We start from the raw sequence: 13,574 nt of genomic DNA, 5'->3' as shown, positions 1-13,574 counted from the left end.
ATTAGGTATTTATATCGATATATTATTATATTTTTTTACATTAATTCACTATTATATTTTTATTTTACATTAATTCACTAACCAGAGCAATATTGAAGATTTATTTCAAAAATATATAAAAAGCACTTAAAATGTTATATTTCGGACATGAATGTGTTTTTAAGTAAGGTAGGTAACCAAGGTATTTGAAATTGCGTGTCCAAGTTTAGTTAATAATTAGATATGTTCACTACCTACGCAATATTTATCGGCAATACGAATATAAAATTCGCGAACCCTTGTCTACTAGCTAACGAAGTCATGGTCACGTTTCATTATATTGATATAATAAATCTGTATTTTTTATAGATACATATAGTACTCTGCAGTGAATAAATGAAGAAAACAATAACTGATCGAAGACTGAGCCTCATCTCAGACATAAGTTTTTTTACTTACATCGTTTCATCTTTCGGAAAATGATGTTAAACAGACGTACACAGCTCAATTCACGACCATTATAAATAGTAACGTAAAATGATGTTTTATATTAACGTACAAGTTTCGTAATGAATAAATGAAAACTATATTCAAATATCAAAGCCGTCTTCGCGCGAAAACGGCTCGCCGGCAGCCTTGGTGTCGTTCAGTCAATGTGACAGGCAATATGCGGGGCGTGGTGAGGTATCTAAAACTAGGGAGGGGCGGAGAGTGTGCGTTCTCTTATTCTTTATTCTCTGCCGTGGGAAATATTTGTATGGCCTTGTTATGGATTTGTTCGTCCCGTCACTAGACATTATAAAAAGAAAAATGAATTCTTTTTATAATATCTAGTGACGGGACGAACAAGTCGTGCGCCTGATGGTAAGCTACTCGCCTGTCCATAACAGTTGTAGTGCCACTCAGCTCTTTAAATCGCAAAGATCTGAGGCGCACTGTCTTTGCGCCCGTCACCCTGAGACATAAGTTAACAAGTCCCATATGCCTATAGTTTCACCAGCTACCTTACCGTTCTAAACCAGAACACAGTAATGCTGACATTACTGATTGGGGGCAGAAATAGAAAACGTGACAGTACTTCCCAGGACGAACTCTTTCACAAGGAGCTCTTTTGCTACTACATTTATTTATCTCATGAGTTTGAGTGTAATTTGTGGTGTTTTGTGTGTGTCCATGGCACCCGCGACACACGGTTTCCCTACTGGAGGGCTATGAGTATTTGTTCGGTCTTTGTATAAATAATTATATCAGAATTTAACTTGAATAGCGTGTGATAACCGACGTCCTTGCTTACATACGAGTGATTCGAAAATAGAACTCTTAACAAGAAGATGTATAGGGTTTTATTGTTGTTTGCATTTGTTAGAGCCGATGGCCGCAGCTCCCCAAGCAAATTGGATAAACGCCAACGGTGACTCGAATTTACGTTACTTTCGTATCTCAAAAGGGCCTGTTTAACAATTTAGTCTTGTATTAAGTCAGGATGTTTGTTGGGATTCTAATTAATTCAGAACGTAACGTATATGATAAACTTAAGCTAAAACACGGACAAGGTAATACCTCAGAATATCTTCAAGAGAAACAAACAAGATATGTGTACACTTGTGTTTTAGATGAGTGCCTTATAAACTTAAAATAATAGGTATGTTTTCTGTTCATCCAAACAGGTGGTATTGTAGGTAAGAATGTTATTTCCCGGTTATCGTTTGAAAATCACAACGATGTAGAAGATCATATTTTAGGCAAGTTAATGAAAATTTTGTTCTGAAGGTAGCAACGACGTACATTACATAAATAAGCAGATATTATCTTCTGTAAGTAAGCAAGTGTCTGATTATATTTAAACGAGACGGCGAGATTTTATACTTAAATGGGTTATGTATCTTTTGCCTCACCATTTTGTTGTCCATTGTTCGATTGTCTGTTTAAAGGTAAAACCATGTAAGTGACATTTTAAACAAAAAGTCTTTAATTTATATAGCTATGGTAAGAAAATCACTATCTTTTTGCACGTGAAACTCAATAATAAGAGAGAGAGCTTTATGATTGTTGAGTTGGCGATTTTCTTACAACAGGTACGTTATTTAGAGATTGTTTGTGGAAAATGTCACTCATGTGTTTTACCTATAAGTAGACGATTTAAAGGTTTAAAATCTACTGATCTCTTTGTTATTTTAGTTTTTTTTATGATACCAAGTAACGGAATGAACAAGTCGCGCGCCTGGTGATAAGCGACACGCCCTTCCATAGCATTTGCAGTGTATGTATACATAATTATGATAATTATAATACATATATATATATTATAATACAAAAAAAGGATTCTATACTTTATAACAGGAAATGTAGTTTTTTTAAATTAAATATGTTATTATCATTACAGACTATTTCTCTTGCACTTGTAAGTTATAATTTACGGGGCCGGACACAATGCCGGGCTCAGTGAGGAGGAACGTGCAGATGTTCCGGGCTTTGCCCTCTTCTGAAGCTCGCCGGTGTCATCGCTGCATTTTTAAAGATTTGAAATAGTGGTTGGAGTACTGAGTTGGGAATTTCAAATTAAAAGTATATCTAATAACAATACAATAAACAATTTTTCTGTTATAAATATGGTCTATTCAAATTCGAAAACTTCCGGGTTTTCAACAACCAGCTTGCTGCTGTTGCCACAATACCAAATGATGTTCCCAATAGTGCAGGGTTGGTTGCAGCATTCACTCGCAATTTGTCTGCGCACGCGACGCCAGTGTTCTGCATATAACAGCCGCTGCCGTGTGTTCACTATTTTCAGATCTTCTGGCATTAGTTTTTCTGAAAATAAATATTGTTGCAATTTATTATAGTGATGTCTACTTCAACCCATCCCTTAAGCGATACCCTTTACACCCGTATATATTTTGTACAACTATATATTACGATGAATTATATGCTATCTGTCAAAATATTTGCTGAAAATCACTAATAGCTCGCGTCATTTACATGCCGTTCAAATAAAAAATTACAGCTTTCATGGCTTGAAATGTGACTGAGTGTTTATTTTAAATCAATGATCCTTATTATTTTCATACATTATATTTTCATTATCGTAAATTCAGTTCTAAAAACGATGTGGTATCATGCCTTTAATAAAGATGTAAGAAGTGAGAAATACCTTTTTTTGTTTTGCCTCACTGTGAAATTAAATAGATACTATCCAGTTAGTGACAAAGTTAAGAAGCAAACTACGAGCGGTTAGAACATTTTCCGTCTAAATTAGCTCTGCTGGGAATCGTTCCCAGGACCTCAAACGTATTATCCAGGGAGTCGTTTATCTTGCTAGCTTATAAATCTGTTTCGAATCTTGTTTGCGTTAAGAAACTAAGAGATATCACACTTAATGCAACACTGCACACTAACTTAGTTAGAAGGAGAATCAGTGCCAACAATGGTAAAAGTTTTTAAATATAGAGTCTGGAATTCTTAATAGGAATATTGTTCGACAGAAAACTGAAAAAAAACTAAAAGAAAAGTCCTTAAACACTTAGAGGATGGAAAAAAGGAATTATAAAGGAAAAGGAGTAGTCTAAGCTTAAAAATAAAAATTTCAAAATATTCAAATATTACCAAAAAGCATTTACAACGTAAGTCAACATACAGCCTCAAAACAGATTTCAGGGTCGACTGACAAACAAAGTATTCAAACAAAGGTCAAAAGTACGATGTTTTTTTAAGTTTATATAAAGAAAAAAGAGAAAACGAACTTTTCCAAAATAGTATTTGATGCAATCGTTGTATAATGAGGGTTCTTAAAGAGAAGTACCGTGGTACAATAATAGGTAAAAGATTTTAAGAACTAATTGTTGCATACAATATTTTGTAAAAGTAATGATTGCATACAATTCTTTTTCTTCGAGTAAATAAAATAATGAAACAGAACCAATACTTAATATTTTTTTTCTTCTTTCCATAAAGGAAAAGGCAAAGGTTTTACACCATACAGCCAAGTCTTGGTACATTATTAAGTCTTTTGAGCCATGTCTTCGTTTAATTATGTTTCTGTAAATATGGCCGCCACAAAGGGGAGAGGGAATTTGAGGCGGCGTGCTTGGATTGGCTCGGGATTCCTTAGAACGTGCAGGTACGGGTATTTTAGTTCGAGATTCGTATAATTTCGTGTTTTAATCTTCGATTAAGGCACATTAACACTATCCTATTCCACTTTAAACTAGATTTCACAAAATAATTGAAAGTCAAAATAAAAACGACACTTTTCCCTCCAAAAGGCCCAGAGCGAATCCCCAATACTTAATAACAATTTATGACAACAAACGCAAGTATTTTTAAATAAATTTTAACCATTGACTTACAAATAAATGGACGACGGGTCTAATACAAAAACCACGAAAAAAAGTCCCAAGTCAACCTATTCGAAATTTAAATTAATTGTAATGTCATCGCAGTATCGTGCTGTCAGTCGAACAAATGAAGACTAAAGCGGAGTTTGGCGCTCTGTATACGATTTTAGCGCCTTACAAGTGCGGACACTTTTTAGCGCGGACCCGACGTCCATATAATTGTAAGTCAATGATTTTAACCCATTTATTAGGGTAGGCAAAGGTTCCACTATGCAGCCTCTTCATATATTTAGACGAAAGCAAAACAAACGCTACAAAACAAAAACCAAAGAGATAGAATAGAAGTTTTTTTTTTTTAATTTTATTTTCCAAAACAAAAATATACATTTACAAATATAAATATATATATAAGTGGCCACGTAGCGCGTATATTTTAACCAATCTTTTTTTTATACAAAGATGTATGCCACGGTTGTAAGACTTTTAGGCCAATTTAACGAATCATGAGACAGTATAGCGTTTGAGTAGCATCCTAATTTATATTTTAATTTAGCAAAAATACGGCGTTCTTTTTTTGAAACTCATTGAATTAAATAAAATTTTTCAGCTCAGTGGCGAGTACCATAGACAATAGAATTTTGATTGATGCTTAATTCAAAAGAACGCCTTTATGATGTGGTCTAACAAATTGTAATTGACAAAGTGCGAAAAAAAATAGCGGGGTTTTGAAGTTACGAGTACAGTTTTTACAAAGATTAATTTTATTTTAAGCATATTATGAAGAAAATATGAAGAAAAAAGTTAGAACGATATTCTTTATTTTAAACCAAATCCCAAGTCTCGGTCAAATCCCAACGGTCTTTATTTTAAACCAAATTACAAAAGAGTTTATCCTGAAAAGTCCAATAATTCTGAATTCAAAGTTATTGTTCAAAGTGACAATAATGTGATGTAAGTGAAAGCGAAAACAAAAATATGTATTGACTCCCGCCGCTTAAAAGACTATATAGAAAGCCCAAACAAGAGAACTAAGTTATTTAAGAGAAAGTGAAAACATAATGTTGTGGAACCACAACGGAAAATATTTAATGAGGATCCCGATAATTAAACGAAGACATGGCTCAAAGGACTCGTATCCAAGCCAAAACTCTTAATTAAAAAAAATAATTGTAATTGACAGATTAAAGGAATAGAAAAAATATTTAAAAGAACAAATGTACAGCTTTTACGCCGAGAAATATAAGTTTACGAATGAGCCACCGCAAAACTCCCGATCCCGTGCGGACTTCTATATCCCGAACCACTCCAACACGTCCCGGAAAAATCTAGTAACTCGTTCACAGCATAGTTTATTAAGACAAGTATGGTAACTCCATACAAACGTAGCAGCACGGCTTGTATGTGTGCGCGCCCGCCACGCGCCTTTTATGGACGCCCATATTCACATAATCTCGTAATGCACTCGCGTTGCATAGCACTGGTCGTCCCAAAGCGCCTTTCATTATTATGCGAATGTTTACATCCGTAAACGACGCGCAACGTTAGCTCACACGTACACTGCGCGTTATTTTGTACAGAGTTACCATAATTCTCTTATTTTACTATGTTCACATGGTCAGACACCGCGTGGGTTGCAGCCGACGTAAAAATGGAATAATGCGCGCATCCGCCAGAACCGTGCGATCCAATCGCAACGGCCTATTCATCAGTAGCACCGCACAAACCGAAAGGGAGTAAGGTTATCTGAAGCTAATAGCAATATGTGTTCCCCACTCTAGGCACAGAAAGCGGGTACTGGATAAAAGCTCCAAAAAGTCGAGTAGAGCGCGGGTGCTGCAGTATCACCTTACAGTCGCCTCACAGCCAGATTTACTCCGGATGGATGCATCCGACATTATATCTAATATGCATAAACAGATATAATACTACCAAGCGGTCGTGCTGCAGACTGTAATGAAGGATAAATGGAGACGTAAGAATTGGCGAACGCGGCAAGGGCTCTTCAGCAGTACCTACCTGCGGTTGCATCACCGACGAGTCCGAAAGTCGTGCAGTTGTTATTCAATTTTGCCGGACGTACAGGAACAGCCGAAAGTCGCAAGTGGCCAGGCTTCAGGCATCTCGCCACTGGCGACCCGGACCGTGACGACAGTAAAAACTCACAAAGGGCGGAGAACACAATGCTCACCCGCTCCCTCACTCCACTTCGAGCCCCTATATCTTCCGCGTAGACGCGACACTTCAAAAAATTATACATTTCGTATAATATCAAATTTATATAAAAACATTATAATTTATGTTTATTTATCTACACACATATCATGAACCCTCTACGATGTGTACAAAAACAGCAATTTACGACCAGCATAAACTGTTTAGTTAGAACAAATTTCTTATCTGTGAAAATGTTATTAATGCTTCGTAAAAACATCAAAATTAATTTTATTATTACATCTCCGAAAAACAAAACAATTTGATTCGACCTCAATTTCTTATATCAGTCCAGATGACGTTTGACGATGAAATTTCAATAGCAACCAATTTTGACAAATTTCACACGTTACTTCATATCGAATCATTTTTTTTTTATTAAGGCTTTGGCAAAGCCATCAGCCTAAACATGAAGTTTGTTTCTGTAAATATGGCCGCCACAAAGAGGATAGGCAATTTGAGGCGGCGTGTTTGGATTGACTCGGGATTTCTTAAAACGGGCCGATACGGATATTCTAGTTCGAAATTCATATAATTTCGCTTTTTAATCTTCGATTAAGGCACAATAGCACTATCCTATTCCACTTTAAACTAGATTTCACAAAATAATTGAAAGTCAAAATAAAAACGACACTTTTCCCTCCAAAAGGTCCAGAGCGAATCCCCAACAACTATCGAATCATATGATAGTTGCGCCCGACTCTAGTTTGTCTATGAATGATTGGTGTGCTCAACAGAGCGAAGCGGTGTTTCACATCGGGGCACCGGCTTTTGCTATACAAAGCTCAGGTTCGGCCCCATATGGAATACTGCTCGCACCTCTGGGCTGGAGCACCCAAGTATCAGCTTGATCCACTGGACTCCATCCAACGTCAGGCTGTTCGAATTGTCGACGACCCTATGCTCACAGACGGTTTAGAGCCCCTTAGTCTGCGGAGAGATGTTGGCTCTCTATGTGTGTTCTACCGTCTGTATAACGGGGAGTGCTCAGACGAACTCTTTGAGTTGGTGCCTCCGTCACTCTTTTACCACTGCACGACCCGCCGAAGGAGAAGACTCCATCCCCACTTCCTCGATGCGTGGCACGTCACGACCACTCGAGCATCTCGTTCGTTCCTTCCCCGAACCAGTAAGATGTGGAATGGCCTTCCTCCTGAAGTGTTCCCCTTGCGCTATAACATGGAGTTCTTCAAAAGACGTGTAAACAAGGTTCTCCGGAGTCGGCAACGCATGGGTGATGCCTCTGGTATTGCTCGTGTCCATGGGCGACAATGACCACCTCCCATCAAGTGGCTTGTCTGCTCGTTTGCCTACTGGTTAACATAAAAAAAAAAAAAATAAAAAATAAAAAAAGAACTAAATAAAAACTACGGTTGTGTGACATGCTTGAGAAAGTTTATAATTGCCGCTATTTCCCCAGTCGTAACGTGCGGTTCGTGAACACATCATAGAGAGCTTATAATAATAAGTATAGATAAAGCATAAAGCAGTATATGTAACTGTAGGTACATAATTATACAATAAAGCACTCGTGTGATGTTTTTATGAGACTGGCCTGTCGGCTCGTTTCATAAACCCACCTTCGTGTTTACTGCCTTTCATGTAACAGTCACTTAAACTACTATTTATTGATATAGTTTTTCACGAATCTGTATAGTTATACGAGCCCTATACCGTATATGTCGGGCTCGGCCTGCGGCGCGTGGTCGCTTTCAGATTACGGGGTGTGCTCTTCGATGGCACAGTGATTACTACTACGTAACGTACTATGGGCGCTTGATGAGGAGGTTCCAGATTCGATCCCTTATTTGAGCCAATTTATGAAAAAAACATTTTTAAGTTGGTCCTGGTCAGGGTATTCCGGGTATTGCCCTCAGAATTATCGTTACTCTGGTACTCATAGTACAGGAAATTCCCTAGTTGTGTAGTAGAAATTTTAAGTGATTGTCTGGCCTTTTTTCCCTAAATACTTCTCTTTTTGGCATAGCTTCCAACAAAAAAGAATCTAACAGAGAGACGGTCGAGAGACAACAACGCTTTAAGTTGTATAAATAAATAAGATATTATTTTCACTACATCGGGAAGCATGCCTGACATTTTGAACGATTGTGAAATCTAGTCCCCGTATACTACCTACGTAATGTGGCGTGCAAATGCTTCGGGCTTCGCCCTCTGCTAGACCTCGGCCTGCGGCCTCGGCACTTATGACTTAAAAGAAATTAAAATAGTTCTTTAATGGCGGCTATATTGATAAATGGAAAAAGTAAATTTTGTCTGCAAATTATTATTAAACACCCATAGATAACCCCTCATGGCGATTTTCAGTAGAATTAGAGCAAATTTTCTTCTACCACCAAAAATACTTCTATGGCAGCCATATTGAAAAATGGCGATAAATTAATGTTGATCACAAATTATTATCAAGCACTCCTAGAGACTCCCACATGATCATTTTGGAAGGGATCAGAACAATTTTTTTTCTACTGCCAACAAACGCTTGTATGGCGGCCATATTTGAAAATGGCGAAAAACCAATTTCAAGCACAAATTATTATTTGGCACTTCTAGAGGCCTCCACATGCCAATTTTCAGCTGAAAAAGAGCGAGTCTCTTTCGGCAGCTATTTTTAACTTAGCTATTTTTACTTATATGGCAGCCATATTAAAAAACGGCGAAAAAAACTTTTGACCCCAAATTATTATTAAAGACTCCTAAAGACCCCCCCATGCCAAGTTTCAGCCGCATCGAAGCAAGTTTTTCTTCGGCCGCCATTTTGGATTTGCCATCTTGAATTATTTTTTACACAAGCAGTTGACCATTATTACCCTCTATGACATCCCTTCCAGCACCTCCTACCTATCTCTAAGAGTTTCCGTGATAGAAGGCTTCGAAATTTGTATGGCGGCCATCTTGTTTATTTGAATTTCGAACATTTTTCACTTTCTGCAGAAATTGACCAAGGTGTATCTCATAAAAGTCCCCCATGTATTACTTTTTCCCACCATATCGGGAAGTATGCGTTCTATTTTTCTAAGTGAGTCAGGATTTGTAACTTTATATATATAATGTACACTTCCTTTCATGTCGGTTTTGTTATTTGTTTATTTATTTATTGTTGATTTCTTTACTTTTTTGAGAGGCTCATTCGCCCCGGACTTACTGAAAATCAGCGCTACGTAACGGTTTAAAAAAAACCGATTGAGACTAAAGCTGAGCAAGTCCCGATTGTACAAGAAGCAACACGCATTACGGTGAATTCGGTACTGCATAATTATGGTATTTATTTTGTGTATTTTATTTTTATTTCTAAATTGTTCATCATAATATAAACAAAACAATATTGTTTATATGCGTGTCTGTGCTTGTGCAATAAACAATTATCTTTCTTTCTTTCAATGTAAGTATGATTAAAAATGGGACTCGCGGGAGTAAATATTGACTCAAATAGAGACATCCCTACGGCGGTTGAGCAGGGAAGACAACCCGTACGGCGATTCAATGGTAAGCAAGGCCTTCTTTTTTGCTGGGGAAAAGAAGTTATCACACATACCGGGAGGTACACATCACCAGTAAACACAACGTCAACTTTAGCGGCTTAAGTCGCCTTTCTAGCTCTCGATCGGGTAAACATTTTCTCTCAAACACCACCTAGAAGCTGACACCAAAAATGGGAGCGATACAAATTAAATCGAAAACAGCGCATAATAATTTCCAAACTGTATTTACGTCGGCAACATAGTAACACCATATTTTTATCAATGCGTGTACATGTCACTGTATTTTATTGAAACAAAAAATATAGACGACGCCGACATATGAAACATTTAAATGTTCATCCAAAAATCATCCTTAAGGATGATTTTTTCAACTCATAATGTTATAGAAATAATAGAAATAGAAACCATTTCATTCATTCAATCATTTCAACATCATCATTTCATTCATTTCAATCATGTTATGAAATTTAATACCAACATTCAAATCACAAAAAAATATAAATGCTAAAATACATAAGTATGGTTTATTAGTAAATACTGAATACTTAGGAAATGAAACTATTTTTCCGGATTTAAATCGCGTATATTTGTTTTTTCAAACAAAAAAGGTTTGTTTGAAAAAACAAATACGCGTTTCATTTCCTATGTGTAACAATCGCGAAAACCTAAGTACTCGATACTGAATACTTACCAAGAAAATTTGAAAGAAAGAACATTTTGTCGTCATATTATTTTTTTTGGTACAGACCATGTATAGACATTTAAGCATTTGTATTTTTTTTACAATTTTCTTGTTTTTTTTTGTTTTTTTTTTATACAACCTGTTTGCTAATACGCACACATCTAAGTACATAATCAAATTTACAGTACACATGGATGTACCTTGTAACTAAATGCTTAAAAACAGGAAACAAGTAAAATAATAAATAAAAATATAATTATATAATTAAAATTATAAAACAAAAATATTAAATTGTTTTACATAACGAAATAATATAAATAAAATAAAATAAAATAAAATAAAATTGTTTATTCTATCTATAATTAAATGTTTGTCAGGTTAATAAAATATTATTATTCCATGTACCAATAACTCAAATGGACTGCTAATCTCCATACTTACAGATGGTAACCCTGAAAAAGTTCAAAATTCCGTCATATCTAGATGACGCTCATGAATAGCCCGCAAATAGTTTATATAATGTAAATGCCCGTGAATATCAATTATTTCCTATATTCAACATACCTACACTCATGGACATATTTACAGGAACGCTAAAAATGGTTGAATTATGATAACAACGTTCATATTAACCACTGACCATATATACCAGAATGTTTAATCTAAATCAAAAGATGATTGAAGTCATTCTTTTTTAATTTAAACGTTGTCATTACATTATGAACATTGTTATCATAATTCAACCATTCTTAGCGTTCCTGTAAATATGTCCATGAGTGTAGGTATGTTGAATATGCTTAATACGTACCCATTAGAACCGATGAAATATCCCTTTTAATAATTTTGTATTCTTTGTCGCAAAGTGATTTAATAAATTTGGACAACTTTTGACTGCACTGTATCAACTGGTCAGATACTCTATATGTGACTGTTGTTGTTTCTTTCGAATTATCTGCGGATGTGCAGATAGGAATTATTATCACGACTATAATCTGAAAAAAAACAATCGTTCATATACCAAATACTCGTGAGAAAATTTATTAACAAAAGCAAATTTGGTGTGACACACCTATTTATAAAGTTAAATAATGTTAACTTGTTGATTTAACTTGCTTTACAAACTTAGGTCACCTGTTTTATTTATCAATAGGGCGCGACTTCGGGCGCGAACCCTAACCCTACAGTCTTGGAAAGTATGTACAGAAAAGTGTAAAGTATATATATACAGCGGGTGACTTTTATAGTTCAGCGAAATTTTAATGAGAAATTCTAGTCATGAATAGACGTGAATTACTTTTGATATAGTGATGTATGGTTGTTTCGTACATTTATAACGAATATGTACAAATGTTTAGTTTTCTTGTTTTAAAATATCAAACCGTTGGGGATCTTGTACATAATAATAATAAATACATACATATATTTGCTAATAATAATAGCAAAATACAATAATTGAACAAACAGAAGATAAATTCCTTCAATCTGATTGGATTCGAGCCAGCGTCTTTTGCGTCACGGTAGCGACAAGCCCATAGTTTGGTGAAATTACAGACACATGGGGCCTGTCAACTTATTTCTCAGGGTGACAGATGCAGTGGCAGTGTCCCTCAGACCTTTGCGATTTATATATAGCTCTGAGTGGCACTGCAACTGTTATGGACAGGCGTATAGCTTACCGCCGACACACGACTTGTTCGTCCCGTCACTTGATTTTATACAGAAGTCAGATTGACGGATTTTTCTTTGTATCTGTTCGATTTTTGTATCTATAATAATAACAAACTAATGTCGTATCTTCACAAAAAATATATGAATATCACAGTATAAAAAAATCATGATATTCAATAAAATAAATATTTAAGTACATTACACAGAATGTTTTTTTTACTGGGACAGTATTGGATAAACCGAAACTATAGGAAGCACAGGGAAACTGTCTTAGAAACTATTTAGTCTTTTTTTGTGAACAGTTTTTGGTCAAGAGCGAGTTGTCCATATAAATGAATAAAATTGATTATTATTTTTTTAATGCTGATAGATCCAGTTTTATTTATGTAAGGATCATTTGATTGCATTGGAAGAAAGTCCAAAGTCTCATATGGCTCACAATAAAATGGTTATATCAACTGTGACCGTTGAGAATTCCATAGCTCGTCATATTACAGAATTGACTTGCGTTCTTGATTTTACTAATGTAAATTGGAACACTGTACGCATAACACTTAAATAGCTAGCAATTTTACTTTCAAAACGTTGTCTAAAAATCAGCTATGACTTTACAGAACATCCTAAATCTATTTGATAAATAGGAAATGAAACTATTTTTCCGGATTTAAATCGCGTATATTTGTTTTTTTCTTCAATGAAGACTGTACCACCTCAGTCAACCGTAACCATGGGACCTGCAAAGGGCCCGAAACGTCGGTTTGTTTGAAAAAACAAATATACGCGACTTAAATCCGGAAAAATAGTTTCAGGAAATGTGTAACAATCGCAAAAACCCAAGAACTCTATTTGATAAAATTTAGAAAAATTAATACAAAATCACATACGTATAACAGCTTCATCGTGGCGATTACACCAAGTGCGGGATGCTTCTTTCACAGATGTTACCTGGCGAATAACCGAAATACGTCCGTACTGGGTTAAAAATAACTTGTCCCTAGTCCAGACTTCGGAGTTACATAGAACTTGTTTACATCGATAACGGGTACAAAATATTGTCTTTTCAAAGATAAGGGAACTTTGTAGCGTGATTTATTTGTCCATTATCTAGGAAAAAGACGTAAAGTCAGACGTTAGATTTTATCATTCGCTATTTTGCGGAATTTTAATATGCTGCGGTCGTTCCACCTAAAGATTTACGTGTAA

The 13,574-nt window shown here is 35.7% G+C and overlaps 1 protein-coding gene across 1 annotated transcript; it reads right to left on the bottom strand.

Annotated features, from left to right (window-relative positions):
* Positions 1-2,593: 2,593 nt before the first annotated feature.
* On the bottom strand, positions 2,594-13,324 carry LOC113231857 (bombyxin A-2 homolog). The gene is made up of 3 exons (XM_026466393.1): positions 13,256-13,324; positions 11,512-11,695; positions 2,594-2,790 (listed from the first exon to the last, which is right to left on the bottom strand). The coding sequence occupies exons 1-3, from the start codon at positions 13,268-13,270 to the stop codon at positions 2,594-2,596; spliced, it is 396 nt and encodes a 131-aa protein (XP_026322178.1). The 5' UTR covers positions 13,271-13,324.
* Between the last annotated feature and the right edge of the window lie 250 nt (positions 13,325-13,574).

The sequence above is a fragment of the Hyposmocoma kahamanoa genome, unplaced genomic scaffold, assembly GCF_003589595.1.
Source record: "Hyposmocoma kahamanoa isolate Upper Pololo Valley unplaced genomic scaffold, ASM358959v1 66, whole genome shotgun sequence".
In the NCBI taxonomy this organism is placed as follows: Eukaryota; Metazoa; Arthropoda; class Insecta; order Lepidoptera; family Cosmopterigidae; genus Hyposmocoma; species Hyposmocoma kahamanoa.
This window is presented reverse-complemented; position numbering and strand designations above follow the sequence as displayed.